The sequence below is a fragment of the Ursus arctos genome, unplaced genomic scaffold (genome assembly GCF_023065955.2).
Source record: "Ursus arctos isolate Adak ecotype North America unplaced genomic scaffold, UrsArc2.0 scaffold_21, whole genome shotgun sequence".
Classification (NCBI taxonomy): Eukaryota; Metazoa; Chordata; class Mammalia; order Carnivora; family Ursidae; genus Ursus; species Ursus arctos.
The window spans coordinates 17438305-17465201 of NW_026622886.1; the positions used below are offsets into that span (position 1 = coordinate 17438305).

Consider the following 26897-nt stretch of genomic DNA (forward strand, 5'->3'; position numbering starts at 1 on the left):
AAGGTAACTAAAATAAGCATTAACAGTCAATTGTTAAGATTTAACTAATCTGGATAAAACTATTCAATTAGACTGCTTGGTTCTAATTTTTTGATGTTCACATTTTGGCCAATTCTTTAATCTTCAACAAGACTGCAGAATAAAACAAACAATAACAAAAGATATCTTTCTTTTACTTCTGGCTACAAGATTCCCAAGTCAAAAGAAAGTCAATGAATAATGCTGATGCCAGAGCGGGGAATACAATGTGCAAATGTGGCCCGGCCTAGATCAAATGCTAAGATTGGTTGGAGGTAGACGAAACCCGGAGAAGTCTGCGAATGGAGAATCTAAGCAATACGGCCCTGTCCCAAGATATGAAGACCCTACTCATTAACTGTAATGAAATCACTCAGGTTCTGGGGTAGCCCCTGCCAGCTTATTGGCTATGTAATTTTGGGCAATTTATTTAAATTCTGGAAACAAGACTAATAGACATTAAATGAAGAATACATAATAACATTAAATAATTATAATGTAAGAACAGTAGTGACACAGACATTTAAGAAAGAAAGCTCATTTTGAATTGAGAGGGAGACTTTATTAAGAAGGTTGGGCTTGAGTTCAGAATGGAAAAATGTGGACAGGAGAAGAATATAAAAGGTATTTTTTTTAGATGGAGAAAGTTGTTTAACACTGCATATGAGATTCTAGTTCATGCAAACAAACAAGAAAAAGAGGAAAATACATCCAGATTTGAAATGAAGAAGTAAAATTGTATTTGTTTGCAGAAGACATGATCCTATACGTAGGCAACCCCAAGACACACACACATCCCCCTCTAGAATTAATAAAGGTGCATAACAAGGTCACAGAAAACAAAACTCAATACTCATAAATCAAGTGTATTTCTATGTATCATCAATGAACAATCTGAAAATGAAATGAAGAAAATATTCCATTCACAATAGAAATAAGCTTACAAAATGTGTACACTGAAAAGTAAAAAGCATGACTGAGAGAAATTAATATCTAAATAAATGAAGGGACAGTTCATAGTCATGAATTGGAAGGTTCAATATTTGTTAAGATGGCTATTGTCCCCAAATTGATTTACAGATTTAACACAATCCCTACCAAAATTCTGTTAGTTTTTTGCAGAAATTAACAAGCAGCGCCTAAAACGTATATAAAAATGCAAAGAACTCAAAGCAGCCAAAACAATTTTGGAAAGGAAGAACATAGTTATAGGACATGTACTTTCCAATTTTAAAACTTACTGAAAGCTACAATAACCAAGAGGGTGGATATTTCTATAAAGGTAGACTTGTAGATCAATGGATAGGGTTGGGAGTCTAGGAATAAACATTTACATTTATGATCAATTAATTTTTGACAATGGTTTGCCAAGGAAATTCAATGAAGAAAAGATAGTCTCTTGAACACTGGTACTGGGACAACTGGATATCTATGTGCAAAAGAAGAATTTAGATTTTTGCACACTTTACACAAATATTAATTCAAAATGGATCATACTTAAACATAAAAGCTACAACTATAAAACTTCTAAAAGAAAACATAGAAGAAAATCTATCTATCAACATCTGGGATTAGGCAAAGAATTCTTAGATATGCAACCAAAAGCACAATATATAAAAGAAGAAAAATGATAAATTGGAATTCACTAAAATTTAAAATTTTGTCTCCAAAGACACTATTAACAACATGAAAAGACAAGCCACCAACTGGAGGAAATATCTGCAAATCAAATGTCTGATAAAGGACTTGAATCTAGAATATACATTTTAAAAACTCCTGTGATTTAAAAAAAAAAAAAAAGACATCTCAGTTTAGGTTATGGGCAAAAGATCTGAATAAACATTTCCCCAAAGAAGATACAGAAGTGATCAGTAAGCTCATGAAAAGATCTTAACATCATTAGACAGCCAGGAAATGCATACCAAAGCCACAGCGAAATATACTTAATACTCACTAGGATGGCTACAATCAATAATGTAGATAATAACAAGTGTTGACCAGGCTGTGGAGAAACTGGAACTCTTATTCACTGCTCATAGGAATACAAAATGTTACAGGCACTTTGGAAAACAATCTGACAGATCATCAAAAGGCTGAATATAGAGTTAACACATGATCCAGCAATTCTATTCTTAGGTATATACCCAAGAGAACTAAAAACATATGTTCACTTAAAAACTTGTATATAAATGTTCAAAGCAGCATTAATCAAAATAGCTAAAAAGTGGAAACAATTCATATATCAACTGTTGAATGGACAAAGAAAATACTGTATATCCAAAAAAGGCACTACTATTCAGCAATAAAAAGGAACAAACTGCTGTTAACGGGCTACAACATAGGTGAACCTCAAGAACATAACACTAAGTGAAAGAAGCAGACACATAAAAGTACATATTGTATGATTCCATTTATATGAAATTCCATTATACGAAATATCCAGAAAAGGCCAATCTATGGAGATAGAAAACAAATTAGTGTTTGCTTGAGGCTAGGGATGGAACTGGAAATGAGTGCAAATGAGCACTAGGGATCTTCCTGGAATAATGGGAATGATCTAAAACCGGATGGTGATCTAGCTCCGAAGTTCTGTGAAGTTACTAAACGTCTGTGAACTGCACTCTCAAAATAGGTTAATTTCATGTATATAAATTACACCTCAATAAATCTATTTTTAACATGTGTGCTTGCTAATCTCTTTCTTTGCTTAACTACTTGGAAAACTTCTAGTCATTCTTCAAAATTCATCTCATCTGTGAAGCTTTTGCCAGCATTCCCCCAAAGCAGAATCAGTTCCCACTTTGGTCTACTTCTCTACTTTGACATATCTTGATTATAGTCCTCATTAGATTTTGATACAATTATTTCTCTCCCTTGCTCCTCTGTGTTTCATATAGAAAGAGAGTAACATGCCTGGCATACATTAGGCACTCAATAAGTATTTGGTTAAGGAATGAATACAGGTTCAATTCCACATTTAACTAAAAAATAGTTACTGAATACCTACTATATACAAAATACTCTAGAAAGATAAAATGTGAATGTTTAGCCAAAGTCACATATTGATAGAGAATAGTGTACCCCTCTTTTTTGAGTACTTATTATGTGCCACGCCCATTATCTTGTTTAATTCCACTCTGAGAGGTCAATATCCTCATCTCCACATCTCACAGATGAGGAAACTAGGCTTAGAAAGGCCCCAATCACCCTGCTGGTATGTCTTGAAGTTAGGATTCAAACTCAGACCAGGGCTCTGGTCACTCTGTTCTGTGGACTCTCCATAAAAGTGAAACAATAGTGTTTTCTTTTACAGGTTTACAAAGCATTATCTTTATTAGAACAAACTTCTAATGTGGTATTTCAATGGTTGAATGTGTCTGGACAAATTCTTGTTTGTTTGTCTTTCGCTGTTTTCTGTGCTTCTAGTAATTGTATGACTTGCTAAAATATTTATATTAAGTCACACAAAAAATAATGTGATATTGTATGGAATTATGCTATTTTTTCATTTAAATTCTACCTTATTCAAGCTTTAATTATAAACACTTTTCTAGTAAAGGCCAAAAAGGTAGATATATTATTATCCTAGCATCCTATTAATTTGCATTGCTACTTGCCATGGAAACAAAGATTTTTGTTTTCTCTTACTAGAAATAAATATGTTTATCATACCATAAAAAGTTAGTTTTCTACATAATTGTTTTGATAAAAAATAAAATAATAGCTGCTGTATCCACCTAAGCAGCTACCACATGAATAATTCAACTGACTGAAAACCTGTTTGCCTAAAGGTTTTAAATCATGTCTATGTTGTCTCAAAAATTAGAGATTTGACACCAAAATTTTCTGAAAAAAATCTCTTGGTGGGTCAAAGGATTACTTAGTTGGGATGAATGATAAAAAGCCTACTGAAATTTAAAAAGTAAAAACTAAAAGTTCCTGGGCTCATATATCTCCAATGCACCCACATCCTGCCCACAGGATCTCCCTCAGTCTAGATCCCTGTCATTCAAGTGTGGCCCCCAGATGGCAGCAGCAGCATTAACCTGGAGCTCCTTAGAAATGCCAAACCTCAGACCCCAACCCCAACTTACCAAATCTGATTCTGCATTTTCACAGGATCCCCAGACATGCTTCTGCCCCTTAGTTTGGAAGCACTGTTCTACACAGAGGCGTGATGCAGATAACATGCCTCTGCAACTCTTCGCATGGCTCCCTCCTCATCCAACAAATCCCACCTTGAACCTCATGTCTTCCCCAACAGAGTCATAAACAGTCCCACCAACCCAAGTTCTTTCCTAATCCCCAATTTCACCACCTAAATCATCTCCCTTCCTTCTCTTCCCTCCCTCCCTCCCACCTTTCTTCCTCTTGCTTCTTCCTTTACTGCTTCTTCCTCTACTGAAAGGTAAGCTCCATGAGAACAAGGACTAAGTTTGTCTTAACCACTGTTTAATACCCTTCCAGAACAATTGTCTGGGTCATAGTAGATGTTCAATAGGTATGTGATGAATAAATGAATGACTCTATCAAAAGGTGATCTGTTTGTACACTGTATCAGTGATGAAAATCTTACTTGTCCATCTGCTTAACCAATATATCATTTCTTGTAATTTCCTGATTACAAGGAGTAATCACACACCTACATTTCATGTATAACATTTTAACAGGTAAAAGTGTCCACATGAACTCTATTTCCAGAACCTTATATAAAATATCCAAAGGAGTATCTAAACATGAGTGTGACTATAAAGTAATGAATTAATTTCTCCAAGTCATACAGGAAAATCAGTCTTATTATTTCTATAGCACAGAGTTACCAAAAATAGCAAGCTCAAAGATAACTAACTTAAGATTTCTAATAAAATAGTTTATTACCTTAAATGTTAATGGTGATGTTGAAAGTTTGTTTTTTGGCTTTCTCATATGTAAAAATAATAGGGCCATTTCTAAGTAGGCATCTCTTATCAACCTAAAATGATATAACATTGTACTTATTAAATAGCTTCACCATTCATAATCATTTTGCATTATTTTCCACAATTTCTGAGCTAATGAAAGGTAAAAATAGACAAAACCATTATCTGTCCCACCAAACTCACACCTTCTTTTCACAGCACTGTTGGCATAGACATCAGTACCTTCCTCCCCACTAAAATTGGAAGCTCTTGAAGAGACATTCTACCTTGTCCTGTGCTGGCAATACTCCAGACATGACTGCTCTGAAGCCCAGCATCAAAACTGTTCTAGAATAGTCCAGCACACAGGGCACTAAAGAAGTGAAAATCAGGGATGAAGGAACCTGCCTTGCAAACCAGACCTCTCTATGTTCCTACGCTAATTAAAATGGAAAGAGACACACAGAATTATGCAGAAAGTAGTGATTTTGTATGGGTTAGGTCTGTGTATTTGCTATCAAACCTGTCAGTTGGGGCCATTTAAAATAGTACACTTGTAATAATGCTGGCTTAAAATCCATCTTAAGATGATTTCTATATAGAATTAAGTTGGCCAGCCCTGGTCCTGCTGACGAAGTAAACATCCACATAAATCTTTTACAATTTCACATCCATGGGAGGCAGCTAGAATCCTGGGACAGACAGGAGTTCAATGTGTGTAAAGACTAGAAGCAAATTCACAGTCCAGTATGCTACCATGATAACTGTTATCATCAACCATCACTATAAATAAGGCCTTGGGTCAGAGCCAAGGTCAAAAATCTTAAAAAGGAAGTCAGTAAACCTGTTGGACAATGGACCCTAGTAAACAAGGCCTGCAGTGGGAAGGGGTCTCCCAGTCATCCCAGCCTTGAATGTTCAATGTACTACCAAAACATGGGGCTTCAATCAAAACATATATTGTTATAATAATGGAAAGATTTTTTTTACCCTGAGTTTTGATCATTTCTCAAGCTTAGCTGTATAGCTTCAAATAAACTCTCAAGTTGTGAACTTGGAGATTTCTCTTCCATCAATATTTGACGTTCTATTTTGCCTGAAAGAATAAAAAAATACATACAAAAATGGTTTTTCCTTTTTCTATCATTTAGAACTTCAGAATAAATATTTCATGCTGGAACTTCAGAAAACTGGATGTGCTGTCCTCTCTTCCCATCTGTCTGTTGTTTTTGCTGTAAAGTCAGCTAATAGTGAAAGATCTTTTGCTTCCTTCCCCAAGAGTCTCCAGGCTCACCCTGCCTCTAGTTAGCAACATTGAGTCAAAGCCTCCTTTGGCTTTCCAGACACAAATGTTCTGCCATCTTATTTTTCTATTTCCTTACTTTGTACTTTCTTTTTCTCCTGTAGGGCTCATTTCCTTTGTCTACATCCATGTCCTCTTTCCTCTGTCTAGTATTACAGATATCATAGAAAACATCTCTGTTAAAACAAATCCTAAAAAGTCAACAAACACTTGAAAACAATCACAAATGATGCAAATGCTTTAGGACTCACACAGCTCTCAGGCCTCATGGTGAGCCGCAGCCCTTACTGGAATGGCACTTCTATAGCCGAAAGGGCAAGAAAGGGAAATCTTTTATCACTATAAAAAGGATTCACAGTTTTCATGCAGCATGTGAATAGGGCACAGAGCCTCCCAGTGTTAAGTTCACATCTGGGTACTATCACTTAGTAGCTGCTGACCTAGAGAAAGTTACTCAACCAGACTGTACCTCATTTTCCTCCTCTGTCAACTAGGATTGGCCATGCCTACCCTGTAGAGCTGTTGTAAGAATTAGCAATATGAGATGTTAGATATTGATTACTACAGTGCCTTGCATCTGGTAGATGATCAACAAATGATAGCAATCATCATCATCACTCTTCTCATGGCCAAAATAACCACCATAAAATTATATGAATGTATTATGCAAATATGCATTGTACATAAGTTATAAATAGAGGTGTGCTATAGCTATTTAATTTAAATGGGTATGTATCTTTTATAGAAATTAACTAAAATGCCTAGCTAAGGAATAAAGTTATGCATAAAAAATGTCTTCCAAGGGGCGCCTGGGTGGCACAGCGGTTAAGCGTCTGCCTTCGGCTCAGGGCGTGATCCCAGCGTTATGGGATCGAGCCCCACATCAGGCTCTTCTGCTATGAGCCTGCTTCTTCCTCTCCCACTCCCCCTGCTTGTGCTCCCTCTCTCGCTGGCTGTCTCTATCTCTGTCGAATAAATAAATAAAATCTTTAAAAAAAAATGTCTTCCAAGCATTAAGAAACATTATTTATAGCTAATTGGCTGATGATGATATTTTTGAGTCAAACATGAAATTTTTAATAAGAAGGGTCAATTGTAATTATAAAAGACACTAAGAAGTAGTACTTTCCCCCCTTCTTGATATAAACTTAAAAAAAGCAGTGTTCTCTTTGTCTCAAACTAAGTCTGGCAGAGGTACCAATGTCTTTACATCACTAAGCCCTTTGTAAAGTCACTGACCAGGTTTTCAAGAAGCCTATCGTTAATAGGAAAAAAAAAAATTCTATAAACTTTATTATAGTTCTGACCCCAAGTATATCTTACCTTTCTGAAAAAGAATTTCAGCTTCCACCTCAGGTTCTTCCATTGCTGATACCTGACAGAGCTTCAGTGCTATTTCAAAAAGATGAAGGGCAGGCAACCACTTCGAGGGATCCTTCTTTTTACTGGCCTGGTATACTTGTTTGGCCACTGTGTGTCCTACAAGGAACAGGTTGTTCATAACAAGCCTCCAAGTTACCAGACCTCTCTCACAGTCAGTTCTATTACAAACTCTGGGAGTCTTTACTTTTTAGCATCTAAGAAATATTTTCTTAAAACTCAATACCCAAATATTCCAATGAACTGTAACAGTAGCCCTTTGCAACTTTGATAAATTTTGACATTTTCTCATTTTTAAAATGAAGGATAATTTCTCAAGTCTCTTTCAGTTCTAAAATTTCATTATGTTCTACAAAACAACTGTGTTCCTAAAATGAGGTTGTTAGCAGGGAAACATCTGGAAGTTTTATGAAGTTTTATATTGTTCCCAATAAAAATTTGCATATATTAATAGGCAGTAATTTTGTTTCTACTCAGCTCTATTAGTGGTTGCTTGCTATGCATATTTTGTCATTGCAACTAGATGGCAAAAGCCATTTGGATAAGGGCCATGTGCTATACTTCTTGTGTGGTCCCATCATCACTTAACATAATGAAGGACTGTTGTATTGTTGAAGAGGCATTAGATTTAATCTGTGTGCCCTCACAGACAGACAGACAGATATCTATTTAGCATATGTTTTCTGAGTGCTGGATAAAATGGAGAGACTGGAAAAAAAATGAGAAAAGAGAAAAATAAGAGCTCAGGTTTATTAGGTGCTTTCTACAATCCAGGTACCCGCCCCAGCACTTGAGCATTTTCTCATGTAATCCTCCCAACTCCGGCCGGATTTCATTAGTACACTCACTTTACATAGGAGAAAGCGGAGACACAATGAGATTTACACAAAGTAATTCGCCCAAAGTCACTTGACTAGTAAGTAGCAGGGCTGTGATTAGAACCAAGGCAAGTCTGGCTCTAGGACCCACACTCTAAACTATGACAAGAGTCAGATCGTGGAGCTCAGTGTTTAATGGGGAATGAGAATGGCCTGAGGGGCAATTAAAATACTGTGTGCTCAACTGTGTGACAGTGAAAGCACAGGGCGACTTGGTGGCAGGTTACAGGGGCCTTCCCCCAGACCCCAGAAAGGTCAGGGAAACCTTCCCAGAGAATGTGGCTGTTGGGGCTGGCAGCTGATGATTGCCTTGTCTTTTGATAATTTTTAAAAAGGAAAATGTTGGGATAAAGAGTAGAAGGCAGGGGGCGGAAATACTCATCAAGAGGAAAGTTGAACAGCACAGTAGAGAAATATAAGCAGAAAGGTAGTGTCGGATTGCGGAATGATCCAGCTGCTGGGTCCCAGCTGAAGTGCTGGGTCGGAGCTGGTCACTGGTACAAGTCCCAACTTCCCCTGGGTCTTGAGTGTCTTCCTCTGAAAAATGAGGCAGTAGAACTAGAAAATATCTAACATCCCTTTGGGTTCTGAAATTTTTCAATTCCAAAATGCCATGCCCTACAAAGAGCTTTCAAGAAACTGAGAACTTTTTAAATTTTTAGTTGAGGAATAAAAGGAAGGAAGGTGGGAAAAGTGTATCTCTCCCTCTTTCTTTCTCTCTTATCCAGGGAGAATACGGAGCCCTGACTGGGGACAAGGCGGGTTGGTAGCACACTGCTGAGAAGATGGAGGTGAAGAAACTGAGCCTTGCTTCCAGGGTGCTCCCAGGCGAGCAAGGAAGCCAGGCATGGACCAGTGAGAATCACTAGCACCTACAAAGCTTTTAGAACAAACTAGGTGCCCTTCTAACAAGGAACACACTCCATCCCACAACAAGCCAGTGAGATGGGTACTTTTCTTAACCACATTTTATGAGAGACGAAACTGAAGCACAGAGGAGTTAAAGTGACCTGCTCAAGGAAATCCTTCTCCAGAGTCCGTGCTCTTTACCCCAACAGTGACCAATTGTGAGTAGATCCCAGGCAAGGATATGCTAACATCATCTGTCCAATACAGCCTCATATTTCAACACAGCTCTTATATGTCTCACTTCTTGTTTCAAATTATACCACAGCTATTTATTAATATAAAACAATAACAAGTATCTTCATATAATTTAAGCAGGTATACATATATATACACACATACATATATATATACATACACACCATATATGAAATACATATTATATATAATAAAGTATTAATATATAATAAAAGTACTTGAATTGCTTTCTAGATTTTTGTGAAGATTAGGAACAGACTTGTTATAGAAGTTACCAACAGTTTTCTTTCTCTGTCCCCTAACTGGATAACAGGCTCTCTGAGGGCAGAGACGGTGACTGGCTCCCTCTTATATCCCCACTCCTCAGCATCATTCTTGCAACTTTCTTCACTCCTATTATACAATCAATCAGTAATCTACTTTTTCACCTTATGAGAAAGTTCAAGGTTTTGTCATCAAGGGGAAAAATAATCTCAAATAACCATGATGTTTATTTTTGGTTTTATAAAAACAATCTCAAAATGCCTTTTGCTGTCAGAGGCTTTCACAAAGAAAAAACAATTATTTAAGTGGCTCTATTCTTGTGATGCAATCTATATGCTCACTATAAAGGAAAACTGTCAAGAAAGCATCAAATCAGATGATTTTATGCTTCATAATATTGAAGTGCTCCTGTTTCCAATAAACATCAACTCTGTGAAAAAGAAGTTGTGAAACTGATGTTGTTTTGACAGAAAATCTGCTTTTGGTTTTGTTTTTTAAGTCTGTATTTAATATAACAGAAAGCAAGCTGTTCTGCCTCAAGTGAGTCTAAAAAACGGCGGCACTATTGTCACTGAGTGGTGACACATCTTCAAGATTAGGAAGTCATGAAAGCAGGGAATACATTTGATTTAACACAGTCTGTACAATTTAACACAATCTGTGCTTTAAGCTCTTGTAGCAATCGAATATACTGATAATATAACAAATTGTGGACTAAAAATGCACAAAAATAGCTCTCATGGGATCAGATTGCTGGAAGGAATTCTAGAGGTCCTCTAGGCCAGCTGAATTTCATAAATAAGGAAACTCAACAATGTAGAGGTGATGCAATTTATCCAAAATAGCAAAATTCATATCTGATGATGATGATGACAGAGAATCATATAATAATAATCAATAATCATGAGGGGGAGAAGCAGAAGGGACATTGGGGAGAAGATTCTGGACAGATGATGGTTTGACCACTGTTCCCCCCCTTCTCCATTCTAGTCCAACCATCAGCCTCTCCTGAGCTGAGCAGCTACTGGTACAGGAGGCATATGGGTCCCAGGAGGTAAAGGGTAATGCTTTAAAATGTAGGTTTTATTATTGTTCACGTGTGATGAGGTCAACAGGCCCAGTGACAACTACCACTGAAAAGATAGTTTGCTACACTTCCACGAGGATGGGGCACATACCAACCACATAGAAAAGCACAAAAGTCAAGAAGTAGAGGGAGCAAGGGGAAAATTGTGGACAAGAACTTTTATTTTAGATTTTGCAGGAAGGGAGAATTAGGTTAGGGTAAGCAGGCTAAGCAGATTTAGGATTGGCTAGTTTGAATAATTTCAATGGGCTCTGCTAGTAGTCTGATACCTGTCCCCAGGGTGATTAGGGCAGGAAAATTGTGGCTCAACGTTTCAGAGCTCAGCAAAGGACAATAAGGGAGCCCAATAAAGGTTCAGAGGATGGGCTCTGGAATTGTTTGCATGCTTTCAGGACAGTGGTTTGCTAATCTCTAGGAATTTACTAGCTCTGGGAAGTCCTTCCCTGGTCAGCAGGGCCCCAGACATCAAAACATTAGAAATACAGAAATGGAAAAGGCATGATTAATATAGGTTACAACAGAGAGCTACTACAAAATTTTCTGCTCTCTGAGCTGAACAAAAGCTGGGGAGCTAGAGGCAGGCAGCCTTGGGTCAAAGACCAGAGACGGTGTCCAAGAGAAAGCTTGAAACGATCTGTGAGCTCCTGGGGAGGACAGCACCAGTTGGTTCCACTTTGGTTCCCCAGGGCTGTACGCCTCCTGTTTCTTGCTCCGACAACTCCCATTAGGTGCACTTGCAGCCAGGCTACCCACCAATCTAGCCTTCACCCAGCAGCCAGAGTAATCTTCTGAAACATAAACCAACCCAGCTTACCTCCTCCCATGAGGCAGGCCCTAGTCCACTCTGATCAGGCTGCACTGGTTTCCCGCAGTTCTAGAATAGGTCAAGCTTGTCCAGACCTCAGAACCTACTCCCCCAAGGCTCTCTCTGCATCCACCGTGCACAACTAGTCACTTACAATTTAAGGTTTAGGGTTAAATACCATTTCCCCAGAGAGCTCTTCCCCAATGACTCTACTTAAATTGGCACCCCTCCCCTCATTATTCTTTATCAGAATTCATCACATCTTTCATAAAACAGACCACAATTTATAATTACATACCAATACATAATTCATTACCATACATAAGCTTTCTATATCCTCACTGATTTTCTGTCTGGTAGTTATCAAATCAGCATTTTATTTTATACAATATTTATCATATTAAATTTTATAAATGTTTATAAAATTTTAGAAATATTTTATAAATGTTAAAAGCTTTTATACAATATTTATAATATAGTATGCAGTTCTCCATATGGTTTCTTTACTTGCTTATTTCTGTCTCCCACACTAAGATCAGAGACTGTATCCATTTAATCTCCAGTAACTTCCCAGGACCTCACACAGAGTCTGGCACAGGATAAATAACCAAAAACTATTTGTTAAAATAAATAGAGCCTGGGTATTCATAAATATTGCCCCATTTGAATGCACTCTTATAACAACCTGCCTGAAAATAAAAATTTTTCATCAGTAACTTGAGTGTAATATATGTTTAAGTGTTCTTACCAATTCTCATTTTTGTTTTGGCCAATAACATGACATGAGGAAGATAGATATTTTTCAAAGGCTGTAATGGACTTGCATAGTCAGTGTTTGATAAAGGAAATTCAATCGTTTCTCCCAAAGTTAGCATCTGTAAAAGGAACACTGTAGTTAGTAACTAGCTAATGTGGTTTGGAATAAGAAGACAGATAAGTAAGTTTCCAAGTCTTGAGGACACAAAAGCATGCTCACCTGTTCAATAAGAATGTTGTGAGACTGAATCAACAGATGTAATTTTTCTGGTTTTAAAGGAGTTTCCTTGAATTTCTCGGCTTTTGTTAAATCATCCAACAAAAGCATGCTTCTCACCAGGGTTAAATGAGATCGAGGAGAAATAAATTCACTTTCTTCAAGCAAATGTATTATCGCCTATTAAAATAAAATTATTCCTTTTGATAGTCCTGTTTCCAATTCACTGAAACAAGAGCTGGCCAAACCGTTATGCATTCAGCGCCTAATGGAATTTAAAATTCTCTCCTTTTGCTCTAATCAGGATCAGCAGGTAAATATCAATGTGAAAGAGGTCTCCTTCCTACCTGAAGGTTGGTTATGATGTCTGCCTTTAGATGCTTTTCTTGTAGGCCAATGATTACAGCTTGCATCAAGAACTCAGCCTGTAGCTCCCTGTCGCCTGCACCTTGTGCCTCCTCGCACACTTCATTGATGAGGCTGACGTAATCGATCATATCGTTTTCTAAAGTGAATAAATGCAGTTATTCAAAATACCCTGGGAAAGTAAGAAATTACATATGCATAACACCCCCAATATTCATCACAGGAATATTGTGTAATATAGAACAACAGGAAGATACAAAGATGGAAAACAGACTCTACATGAAACATGAAAGATCAGTGTGTTGCCATTTGGGAGAAAGTACTTTAGGGTATTCCAGTGCTGCAAAAGTAATGATGCTACATGAAAAAAATTAATGTGGAAGATGGCTAGAGATGGGTGGATAGATAGATTTACAAATAGATTTATTTACAAATTTACAAATTATTAATCACTGTAGGAACTCACATATATATGTGCCAGGCTATGATCTAGAACTTTATAAATTTAACCCATTTAAGACTGACAATAACCCTATGAAGTAGTCCACTTTTACCAAGGGGGAAACAGAGGCACAGGGGGATTAAGAGACTTGGCCAAGATCACACAGGGAGAAAGTGGTAGACCAAATATTTGAACCCAGAGCGAGTACCTTGAGCCAGAATCTGTGCTCGGGCCCCTACACTATGCTGCCTCTCCCCTCGATGACAAGACCTGTACAGTAGTATTTTGAAATCTCCTTGCCTGTTCTGCATGCATCAGAAACATATATGCCATTTTCAGGGATACAAGGGACTACTGAAATGATTATTCTTGTTTAATGACATGAATTTTTTATTCTGGAAACAGATCAAGCTATAAAGTTAGAAAATGTTAATGTTATAATAATAAAATGTATCTCAACAAAACCTCCCTTACCTGAGTGAAATTAATTTTTATGAAAACTTGGATTAAGAAAATAGGATTTTTACCTGTCACAATTCCAATGCCATGAATCTGTGCAACAAATGCAGTCACCAGTGCTAAGCGGCACCTCAACCAGAGATGAATGTTGAAATATTCTCGAGAATTCAGGGAAACAGGGTCTAAAAACTCATTATCATCTTTATTTTCAGTAGCCTAAACAATACGAAAATGATGGTTATCTTGCCATTTCATAACGTTAAAGTTCTAGCCTAATGTGAAATTTAAGTTAAGAGAAGCCTCTGATATCATTTAATACTACTAAATTTTTAATTTTGGAAACCTGTCTTGCACATTCTATAAACTGTAAAAAGTACACACAGAAAATAACTAAAATCATTCACAATCCCGCCATCCTCTATTAATATTTGGCATACCGATTTTCAACTTTTCTTTTTCTTTCTACACCCATTGTAGAAAATAGTTTTGCACTCTGAATTTTTCATTGCAAATTATATTATCAGCTGTGTCTGTGTCTTCAAAAATTTTGTAAACATTATCTTAACGACTGAAAAATAATAAATAACACTGGCTAATATTTATTGAGTACTTATTATGTTCCAGGTACTGTGCCAAATATTTTACACACATTATCTTATTTGATCCTCCCGAGAAGCCAAACAGGAGTTCTTTTTATTTCTGTTTTAGAGATGCGAGAATGGAGACCTAGGAAAGTTAAATATTTGCTTAAATTCTACTATGTTTTGGTGGGATTCAAACTCCTGTCCTTCTGAACTTAGAGCCCCCAGTCTTTATCCACTGTGCCACACACTGCTGTATGCTGCTCACGTTCCAAATATGTATTATAATTGGTTTCCCATTTTCATTACTGTACTTTAGAAAAGGGTGGTCAATGTCCAGAGCTCCTGAGAGGGAAGGACAAAGGGAGGTTTTTCCAAGTGGGGGTGGGGGATCCATTTCAGACATTTGGAAACTTTAAAATCATCTAGAACAATGCCCATTTGTTCCAGGAATTTCCCGCTATGCATCTCTGACAGCTCCAACCAATCGGCAACACCTAATATCAAGGAGCAGCCATCAGGACCTGGGGGAGGCAGGAATGTGGAGAGACCGGTGGGAAGCAGCGTGGGAGGCATCAGTGAGCCGGTGCCAGGAACAGAGTTAAAAAGTGAACAGAAGCCTCCAGGCAGGACGGTGACTAGAATGGGCACACAAGTACTCGAGGAGTCTGGGATTTAGATTAGCAATACAGGACAAAATGCCTATCCGCGTACCTTATCTCTCAGCGCCTACAGTTCCTGTGACTATTGAAGAGCCATGGCACGTGTAATCTGAATCAGGATTTCTCAACCTCAGCACTATGGGTAGCCGTGAGGGCTGTCCTGGGCATCATGTGTTTAGTGGCATCCCTGACCTGCACGCACTAGATGCCAGGAGCACCCTCTCTGGTTGTAACCACCGAAATGTCTCCAGATGTTGCCAAATACCCCTGAGAGGCAAAATAACCCCCAACTGACAACCATTCCTCCAAGTCAGTTTTTGAATTAGATTGCTTTTTAGCATTTTTATTGCTTTAAATATAGTAAGAAATGAGTTTCTATTTAGGATAATTAATTTTGCTTATTCATAATGACACTAGATATTAGCAATTTTATTAGTAAAGCTTGAAATAATGAGCAAGGATTCTATGTGATGAATCTTTATGTTTTAATCCTAAACAACCCTTTATTATTAAATTACTTGGTCTTATCAAACTTCAATAAAATGTCAAAGAATTCGTGACACCAGTCATCGAACAGATTTCAGAGCTTAAATGTGGAAGAATCTACCTATGAGAAATCCAAGGTAGGAAATAATGCAGGTGTCATACTGGTGATGCTGAACTAATAAATTCAAAAGTGAAATGAAGAGCCAAATAAAGTGAGACAACTTTATTTGCTGAAGAAATCAGATCTAGAATACTGGAATGATGTATCTGGTGGGACCTTAGTGATTATTACATTCAATTCCATCAGTTCACAAATGAGATTTAAATGAAAAATTAAAATTTTTAGTTAAAAAATTTTAAAGTTTAAGGGACTTGCTCAAGTATACCACTAAATGAAGAGCATAAATGGGGCTTCAACACTTACCTTTTTACTCTGAATTCAATGTTTTTTCTACTTTATCCCTTTATTTCATCCAAATAATTATATAATTTCCTAGCATGCCAACAGTTATTACATAGTAAGTATTTTAAAGAGAAACATCAAATTCATACATACAGAAGCTCCTGGAGAGATGGAATTCTCTGTGTTATCTTGCACTCCCTTCTTTTTAAAAAGTTTTGAATCCTGGAGAAGTCTAAGCGTAGAAAATACTATTGCAGCACTAAAATAGAAAATATATTTTAAATCTCACTAGTACTGACAATCTCATTCATAAAATGAGCACATATGCATTTCATATGTATCACAGTGTGGTTCTCCAGCCTTTCAAGGTTCTAGAACTGTTACTTAAAGCTATACAGTTGGAAACTCTTATGCTAAATTGTTGCTTAATCAATGTCCAGCAGTACCAGAAGGCAGATGTACTAAATTAAGAAAACAGAAGCTAGGAGATAGGAGTTCTCCTGACTTCCTGTTGCTCTGTACATAAGTTTGTCTGAACTTTAAACCAAGTTATAACTGATATCACACTTCTTCAAAATAGCTTAATAATATATATTGAGAGACTTCTGCTTTTGAAAATCTATTCCAAAATGAAATCTAAGATGCAGAACAATCTGTATACCTGAAGATGCTTTGTAGTGTTATTTTATATCATGGAAAGACTGGGTGAAAGCCAAATGGACAATATGCCTATTCACCTTAGTCCCCACTTGAACAGTTAATAGACAATCACATTTAACAGGTGTTACGGGTTGAACTGTGTCCTCTGGAAAGAAAGAGAAAGAAAGAAAGAAAGAAAGAAAGAAAGAAAGAAAGAAAGAAAGAAAGAAAGAAAGAAAGAAAGAAAGAAAGAAAGAAAGAAAGAGAGAGAAAGAGAGAGAAAGAAAGAAAGAAAGAAAGAAAGAAAGAAAGAAAGAAAGAAAGAAAGAAAAAGAGGGAAAGAGAGAAAGAGAGAAAGGGAGAGAGAAAGGGGGTACCTAGGTGGCTCAGTTGGTTAAGCATCTGACTCTTGATTTTGACTTAGGTCATGAACTCAGGGACTTACGACTGAGCCCCATGCTGACTCAGCGGGGAGTCGGCTTGAGATTCCCGCCCTCCCACTCCCTATGCCCCTCCCCCCATTCAGGTGCACTCTCTCTCAAATAAATAAAGAAATAAAATCTTAGGAAAAAAAAAAAGGTATGTTGATGTCCTAACCCTCAGTACCTCAGAATGGTGGTAATCTGAAATAAATTAAAATGAGGTCATTAGGGTAGACACTGTTCCAATATGACCACTGTATAAAAAGGGAAAATTTGGACAGAGAGACATATACACAGAGGGAAGGTGACACGAAGACACACAGGGGAAGACAGCCACATGAATGGAGTGGTGCCTTTACAAGGCAAGGAATGCCAAGGATTATGGGCAAACACCAGAAGGTACAAGAAGCAAGGAAAGGTTCTCCTCTAGAGCCTTCAGACAGAACATGGCCCTGCTGACACTTTGATTTTGAAACATGGACTCCAGGACCATGAGACAATAAAATTCTGTTGTTCGAAAGCACCCAGTTTTTGGTACTTTGTTCTGGGAGCCCTAGGAAACTGATAGGATATGTTAAAAGCAGATCCCCTGGCTTTTGCCTCGTCCACCAGAACCTGCCCCTCTTCCCTTGTCTTCCGTGCCAGAGGCCGAGAGCAGAGTCACCATTGCTTCCTCACTGACTCATGCTCTATGTTCAATCCGCCAACAAGTTCTGTCAGCTTCACCTTCAACATACAGGTACCAGCCAGCAGCTCCTCGCCTCCTCCAGTGCTGGTACCATCATCCAAGCCACCATCATCTCCAGGCTGCACAAACGGGAGCCTCCTGACCAGCCTCCTGCTCTTGCTCTTGTCCCTGCAGCCCTGTTCTCCACACAGCGGCCACAGCAGCCTCATCAAGAGGTAAATCAGATCCTACCACCTCCCTCCACATACGTTCCAGAGGCCTCCTGTGTCCCTGGACTGTGGTCAGTACACTTCCTCCTATGGGTCAGTTACTGAGGTTTCTGGCCGAGTACCTGATCAGCTTCAGACGTGTCCATGGATGCTTGCGAGAAGGTACAGTCTCTGTTTATAGGCTCCCAGAGTGTGTACATATGCTCAACTTTTAAAATTATATTTTTAAACCCTCTTCTTTTTTGTCTACATGTTGTATGAAAGCTGAAAACATTGTGCTAACACACATACTCTGTCCACAGAGATTTTCTTTTTTTTGTTTCTCCACAAGCCTTTAAAAAAACAATAACTGGTATTTACTGAGTGTTTACCACCTGTCAGGTGCTGCTGTGTTAAGTGCTTTGTGTGAATTAATTTACTTAATCTCCACCACGAACCTACAAGGTAGATACTATTCTCATCATTACCTGATAGATCAGGAAATAGAGACAGAAAAGTTAAGTGACTTGCCTAAGACAACACAGCTAGAAAGAAGAGGCAGGATTAGAACCCAGGCAACTGGCCCCTGAGCCTGCACACTTAACTGCTGCCTGTCACGTGGCCTCTGTCTTTCCGCAGTTCCGACAAATTTGGTTTTGTTTTGGATTAGTGTTACTCGGTGCCATGTTTAAGGTGGCTACATAGTCGTTGTCGGCTGCACCTTTTACCAACGCAAAGACCCTCTCTGTCCACTTGAATGCCTTCCGCGTTGCATTCTACTTTGCAGACTTCCTGAAATGGAATCATTCTAAGGATTAAATGAGGTATTTATTTTTCTACTTGTTCAAAAATACATACTGAGTACCTCCCATGGGCAAGGAACAAATCTCAGGGCTGCGGATACAGTCGCTGTCCTCATGGAGTTGGCCTGGTAGGTGGGGTGTGCTCAGCAGACAGATGGTGCTCAGGGCACACTAGCTGTTCTCATTGCGTGTATTGAGTAGGCCAGGGCATACGGGGGGACCTACGCCAACTTTTCTTCTACGTCAGTAACTAGAACATAAAGCTTCCTGCGATTACTGAATTTTAAATTCCCAAGACTCTTCTGAGTCATTAAAATGGTTTAGATATTTGTAGGATATTTTCTAAGGTAATAATTTGTGATTATATAACCATACTGGTTTTTATTTAAAATAAAACCAAACGAACAAGCAAGAAAACAACAAAAGATGTGAAGTGGATTGAGTACGTATACAGGAGTGCAATTTCCTCTCCCTGACACCCTTCCCCACGCAAGGGTACACACCACTTTTGAAGGCCCCTTGTTTCCTGAGCGACTTCCGAGGCGAGCACAGGATGGTTCCGAGAGAGCCTGGGAAGAAGGAAGTGGTGTGCACCCCATCCTTCTGATTCTGAAGGCTAAATTCTGACTTCAAGAGAAATGAGGTATGAAGTTTGGAATCTTGCTAACCCAAAAACTTAATGAATAAAATATAAACATGCTAGTATGTCCTAATCCTCCTGGTGCCATGTAGGTGCGCAATGGAAAATTTCTAGTTTCTGCTCTCCACCAGAGAGACAGAAAGTGTGGGAGGATTACTCACTATAAACACTCTAAAATCCCCAAGGAAGGAGGTTTCATTCTGACACAAAATTAAAAGGCTCAAATGTCATCCCATTTAGACAATAAATTAAATATAAAGGAGAACAGAAAGGAACTTATGAAAAAAAAAAAAAGGACTCAGAGAGAGACATCCCTAAAAGAAGTAGAAATGCAGTTGGAATAACTTTGATCCCATTTATTTCTTATTAACATTCATGACAAAAATGGTCAGTTTGTTCTCATAAAATCCATGCAGCTCACTCTACCTGTCACCCTAGGGAATGTGCCTTTCAATTTCCTTGACACATAATTTTATTAGAAGTATCATAAAATGTCAAGCTAACCATCATTTGGGAAAGGGACTGTCCAACACTCTCAGCAGCGCCCAAACAGAAGCTCGTGGGGGGTAAAGTTCACATAAGAAAAACTCATTCATCTTGACAGTAGGCTTCCCCAAATGACAACTCCACTGCAAAAAGGCAATAACATCAAAGTTTTTGCAGGTTTTGTCCCAGGGGCCAGGTCCATGTATTTAAAATAGGAGCGATTCTGATATACTCGCACATTATTAGCATATGTCTATCTGGTTTTCAAATTAAAGTTCTATGATGACATTCCTGTCTGTGGCCATTTTGTAATTTTTAGTTTCTTGTTTCCTTCTTGTTTCCTAAAAAAAAAAAACAAAATCACTGTCTTCCATGGGTGTAAGGCGTGTGGAAGGCTGGGGGAGGAATGAAGGTAAATAACAAGAAATATTTTCTAGGGCTGCTGTTGCTCTCTAAAATAGTTTGGAAAAAAGAGTTCAATATCCTTCTATAGGAAATCATATAGTCATATATTTTATATAGAAAGAGGGAGACAACGTATTCCTATATATATACAAATCATATATTTTCTATTAAGAAATTACCTAGTAAAAGTTCCTTCTCTTCAAACTTCAAAAGGGAAAAATGGTACATTATTATGCTAAGCCCATTTACCATGAATCAGCTATCACTGTATTCTTAAGGATAGCTACAAATGTAACAATACTCTAAATCAGTGTGTCTCAAGCTTTTTTGTTTATCTTGGTACTCATTTCTACCCTTAAAAATTATTGAGAATCCCCAGAGTTCCATCAATATTTACCATCTTAGAACTTTAACTTCATTACTATTTATTAATTCATTTTAAAATAAAAACAATAAACCCATTACATGTTCACACCAATAATGCATTTTTATGAAAACATCTATATTTCCCAAAACAACAACAAAACTAGTGAGAAGAATGCCATTATTTTGCATTTTTGCAAATCTCTTTAATGTCTGGCTTAATAAGAGAAAATCTATTTAACAGAAGACTTTCATATCTGCTTCTACAATCTGTTGTGACATATTGTTTTGACTGAAGTATATGAAGAAGACTAGGCCTCACAGAGATAGCTGTTGGAAATAGGAAGAATATTTTCATATCCTTTTAAAATAATTATGAGTACTCTTCTTTGATACTATTCCAAAATGTGACAAGTGATAGTTTCTTAAAAGTTTCTTGCAATGTGAAAGTTAATACTAAACACTGATGAAATTTCCTCCTCTGTTACATTATAAACTATTGGTCTATCTTGTCAACCAGGATTTTGGAACATTATCCATTGGTGATTTGGAAAATATTAACTCCCTGAGTTACGCAAATCCCCCTAATGTTGAAACATTTCTTTACACAATGTTTTAAAATGATGCTTGTTAATATTAATTACCACAAATCTCATCAGAACAATATAAGCATTAGAAAACCGTCAAGCTCATGGTGATAAATAGAAATTCTCCAAAATTCTCATTTCCCTATAAAAATTCAGATTTTATCATTAGCAACAAATACTATTTGTTGTTTTCCTAGAAATGGCATTTTCATTTTGCTCATTTTCAGTAAAATGCCTGTCAAATACCCAAGTCTGAAAAATCGGTTTGTCAGTTGCTTTTTCAAATAAAAACAGTGTTCCATGAAACAAACTGCTTGTTCAGCTCTCATTTCAATCACGTATGTGTTCTTCCCCAAGACAACCACCAGACTTTGATATGCAGCAAAGATGCTTTAGGTGTTATTTCCCATTTAATATTTCCGCAGGATATTAAAAATATATTCCAGGATAGGGATTTATACACGTAACAGATTCTACTGGTTCATCAAAGGCATTCTTAAGTGAAACTAGGCTTTTTTCTTTTTAAGTAGGTTCTATGCCCAGTGGGGAGCCCACTGCGGGGCTTGAACTCATGACGCTGAGCTCAAGCCCTGAGGTGAGATCAAGAGTTGGATGCTAACTGACTGCGCCACCCAGGTGCCCCTGGGCTTTTTTTTTTTTTTTTTTTCAATTGCAAGTGTGCGGCAGTAAAGAATGCACTGCCCACGAGTACGGTTTGGTGCCACTGCTGTGATTCACAGTGAGAGGCCAGAAGTTTTACTACTGTTGCTCTTTGCAGCATCAGTGCAAATAACAACACAATGAAGGTGGTGAATGACATCTTACTTTTGTTATCAAAATAGTTCTGACCTTACAGTCCCCCTGAAAGGGTCTTGGAGACACCCCTAGAAATCTGCAGACCACATTTTGAGAGTCACTGCTCCAAAATGGACTGTATGGATTTTCATCACTGTTTAGAAACCACAAAAATTATAAATGTCCAAAAATCTACACTGCTGTAGCATAAAATCAAACTTAGATGTGGTTAATCATGGGATGGCCTTTGGTCAAGGCTCACACTGATGAGATGGTTGTATGTTTCTAATCAAAGCAAAGTGAGATTTCTGCTGAATTGGTTTCCCCTTTGCAAAAGCCACTGGTAGGCTTCTCCTTTTTCTCACAAAGAAAGTAGCTGGGCTTTCTTATCTGCCTGTCCAGGTGTGGGGCAGAAGGGGGAGTGGTGGTGCTTGAAAGCTGTCAGCCATTAAACATCAAATTGGAGTCATATTCTTTATTATAACCACACGATTTTAAAATGATAGTTCCTCCTCCTCCCCCTGTCTCTACTCTGATATCTCTGTATCACGTATCATTTTTTACCACACTATATAATTTACTTACTTATTATGTTCATAGTTTACTGTCAGCCTTTATTACCTCCTATAAACTCCATGAGGGTAAGACTGTTTTCAATATATTTTTTTAAAGAATTTATTTATATATTTGACAGAGAGAGACAGCGAGAGAGGGAACACAAGCAAGGGGAGTGGGAGAGGGAGAAATAGGCTTCCCACCAAGCAGAGAGCCCGATGCGGGGCTTGATCCCAGGACCCTGGGATCATGAACTGAGCTGAAGGCAGACACTTAATGGCTGAGCCACCCAGGTGCCCCTGTTTTCAATATTGTTAAATATTTTGTCTATATGGTATATATCCAGTATTGGGATATTGATATATCTCAAGAACTTAGAACAGTGACTAGCGTATTGTAGGTCCCCCAAATTATTTTTTTGAATGAATTAATGAATGGTAAGATAATAAACTTGTGCATTATTCAAAGAATCATTACTAAAATGTCAGAGAGCCGTATGAGTATCTGCCACAACTGATATAAGAAATTCTTGAAAACATACATCTATATTTTTTTATTATCCCAATTAATTGTTTATGTATCTTTCAGCATTGGATACAGGAACTATATTCTATTCACCTCTGTGTCCTCAAGATCTAGATCAGAGCCTAACAATGAAGTAGTTGAGTTAAGATGGCGGAGGAGTAGGAGACACCGTTTTCAGCCGGTCCTCCGAGTCGAGCTGGATAGGTACCAGACCAGCCTAAACAACCACGGAACCAGCCGGAGACGCAGGAAGACGCATCTGGATCTCTACAAATGAACATCTCCAGCGCTGAGTATTGAGGTACGAAGCGGGGAGCCATGAAACTGTGCAAAGATATCGGAAGATAAACGGAAGGGGGAGGGAGCCGCCATGTTTGGGCGCCGGGAAGCGGTAGCCACTTGCACGGGAGAGCGGGCGGGGCTCGCGGACGGCACCGGCAAAACAGCAGACTGAGACCGTGAGCCGGGTGCGCGCGCCACCAGGCATCTCGCGGAACACGGAATCCCGGTGCGCTCACTGGATCCAGACTGAGACCGGGAGATCCGGGAGCAGGCGCGGGGCTGCTGGCGGCTGGCGGCATTAGAAACACAAAGGACAGAGACGCGCTGGCCCTGGAGTGAGGGCTGGGACGCCGGGTGTGGGGCGCACATCCCGGGACGCTGCAGGGTTGAGCAGCACCAACAGAAACAGAGTTAAAGTGGCCAGAACATTAGTAGAGAACGGGCCGCAATCCTTCTGTTCCGTGACAGAGGCTGAAATTTGGCCGCTGCTGCTCTGACTCTCAGAAGAGGCACAGCAAACCGCCAGGGAAAGCCGCCAGAGAACAAAAGCCTGGAAATACCGGCTCAGGGAGTGCCCATCCCCATCCCCCCTCGCAGGGGACACGGAGACTCTACCCAAACAGGGCTGCCTGAGTATCAGCGCGGCAGGCCCCGCCCCCAGAACACAGAAGGCAGGCTGAAAAATCAAGAAGCCCACAACCCGAGGCGCCGGGGTGGCGCAGTCATTGAGCGCCTGCCTTCGGCTTAGGGCGTGATCCCAGCGTTCCGGAAAGGAGTCCCTCATCGGGCTCCTCCGCTGGGAGCCTGCTTCTTCCTCTCCCACTCCCCTGCTTCTGTTCCCTCTCTCGCTGGTTGGCTGCCACATAAATAAATAAATAATATCTTTAAAGAAGAAGCCCACATCCCTAAGATCCCTATAAAACAAGGGGCACGGCCTGGGACCCAGTCAATAATTTGGGCTCTGGAAACCCCGCAACCTCTCTTCATCAGAATGACAAGAAGGAGAAGCCCCCCCCCAGCAAAGAAAAGACAGTGAGACTGTGGCCTCTGCCACAGAAATAATGGATATGGATGTAACCAAATTATCAGAAATGGAATTCAGAGTAACAATGGTCAAAATGATGAGTAGAATTGAAAAAAGTATAAACGAAAAGGTTACTGAGAATATAGAATCCCTAAGGACAGAAATGAGAGCGAATCTGACAGAAATTAAAAATTCTATGAGCCAAATGCAGGCAAAACTAGAGGCTCTGACAGCCAGGGTCGCAGAAGCAGAGGAAAGGGTTAGTGAATTGGAGGATGGGTTAATAGAGGAAAAAATGAAAATAGAAGATGGTCTTAAAAAAATCCATGCCCACGAATGTAGGTTACGGGAGATTACTGACTCAATGAAACGATCCAATGTTAGAATCATCGGCATCCCCGAGGGGGTGGAGAAAAACAGAGGTCTAGAAGAGATATTTGAACAAATTGTAGCTGAAAACTTCCCTAATCTAGCAAGGGAAACAAACATTCGTGTCCAAGAGGCAGAGAGGACCCCTCCCAAGCTCAACCACGACAAACCTACGCCACGTCACGTCATAGTGCAATTCGCAAATATTAGATGCAAGGATACAGTATTGAAAGCGGCCAGGGCAAAGAAATTTCTCACGTACCAAGGCAAAAGCATCAGAATTACGTCAGACCTGTCTACACAGACCTGGAATGAGAGAAAGGGTTGGGGGAACATTTTTAAAGCTCTTTCAGAGAAAAACATGCAGCCAAGGATCCTTTATCCAGCAAGGCTGTCATTCAGAATTGATGGAGAAATAAAGACATTTCAGAATCGCCAGTCACTAACCAATTTTGTAACTACGAAACCAGCCCTACAGGAGATATTACGGGGGGTTCTATAAAAGTAAAAAGGCCCCAAGAGTGATACAGAACAGAAAGTCACAGCCAATACAAACAAAGACTTTACTGGCAACATGGCAACATTAAAATCATATCTCTCAGTAATCAGTCTTAATGTAAATGGTTTGAACCATCCCATAAAACGCCACAGGGTTGCAGATTGGATAAAAAGAAATGACCCATCCATTTGCTGTCTACAAGAGACTCATTTCAAACCCAAAGATGCATTCAGACTGAGAGTAAGGGGATGGAGTACCATCTTTCACGCAAATGGTCCTCAAAAGAAAGCTGGGGTAGCAATTCTCATATCAGATAAATTGGATTTTAAACTACAGACTATAGTTAGAGACGCAGAAGGGCACTATATTATTCTTAAGGGAAGTATTCAACAAGTGGATATGACAATTATAAATATATATGCCCCCAACAGGGGAGCAGCAAGATACACAAGCCAACTCTTATCCAGAATAAAGAGACATATAAATGAAAATACATTAATAGTAGGGGACCTCAACACTCCACTATCAGAAATAGACAGAACACCCTGGCAAAAACTAAGCAAAGAATCAAAGGCTTTGAATGCCATACTCGACGAGTTGGACCTCATAGATATATATAGAACACTACACCCCAGAACCAAAGAATACTCATTCTATTCTAATGCCCATGGAACATTCTCAAGAATAGACCATGTTCTGGGACACAAAACAGGTCTCAACCGATACCAAAAGATTGAAATTATCCCCTGCATATTCTCAGACCACAACGCTCTGAAATTGGAACTCAACCACAAGGAAAAATTTGGAAGAAACTCAAACACATGGAGACTAAGAGCCATACTGCTCAAGAATGACTCGATAAACCAGGAAATCAAAAATCAAATTAAACAATTTATGGAGACCAATGAGAATGAAAATACAACAGTCCAAAACCTATGGGATACTGCAAAGGCAGTCCTAAGGGGGAAATACATAGCCATCCAAGCCTCACTCAAAAGAATAGAAAAATCTAAAATGCAGTTTTTATATTCTCACCTCAAGAAGCTGGAACAGCAACAGAGGGACAGGCCTAATCCACGAGGAAGCAGTTGACCAAAATTAGAGCTGAAATCAATCAAGCAGAAACCAGAAGTACAGTAGAGCAGATCAACAGGACTAGAAGCTGGTTCTTTGAGAGAATCAATAAAATTGACAGACCACTGGCAAGACTTATCCAAAAGAAAAGAGAAAGGACCCAGATTATTAAAATTATGAACGAAAAAGGAGAGGTCACGACAAGCACCATTGAAATTGGAAGGATTATTAGAAATTTTTATCAACAGCTATATGCCAATAAACTAAGCAATCTGGAAGAGATGGAATCCTTCCTGGAAACCTATAAACTACCAAGATTGAAACCGGAAGAAATTGATTCCTTAAACAGGCCAATTAATTATGAAGAAATTGAGTCAGTGATAAACAACCTTCCAAATAACAAAACTCCAGGCCCGGATGGTTTTCCTGTGGAATTCTACCAAA

At 38.8% G+C, this 26897-nt stretch overlaps 1 protein-coding gene across 2 annotated transcripts in view; it reads right to left on the minus strand.

Annotated features, from left to right (window-relative positions):
- Window positions 1-26897, minus strand: part of CFAP54 (cilia and flagella associated protein 54) — a 293191-nt gene that overhangs the window by 72296 nt on the left and 193998 nt on the right. For both annotated transcript variants that reach the window (XM_057316516.1, XM_044384508.3), the window contains 8 exons: window positions 16263-16368; window positions 14046-14193; window positions 13058-13215; window positions 12714-12890; window positions 12486-12612; window positions 7543-7698; window positions 5907-6012; window positions 4897-4990 (listed from right to left, as the gene is read on the minus strand). In XM_057316516.1, coding sequence (XP_057172499.1) covers window positions 4897-4990; window positions 5907-6012; window positions 7543-7698; window positions 12486-12612; window positions 12714-12890; window positions 13058-13215; window positions 14046-14193; window positions 16263-16368 — 1072 coding nt within the window. The remainder of the gene's footprint in view (window positions 1-4896; window positions 4991-5906; window positions 6013-7542; window positions 7699-12485; window positions 12613-12713; window positions 12891-13057; window positions 13216-14045; window positions 14194-16262; window positions 16369-26897) is intronic.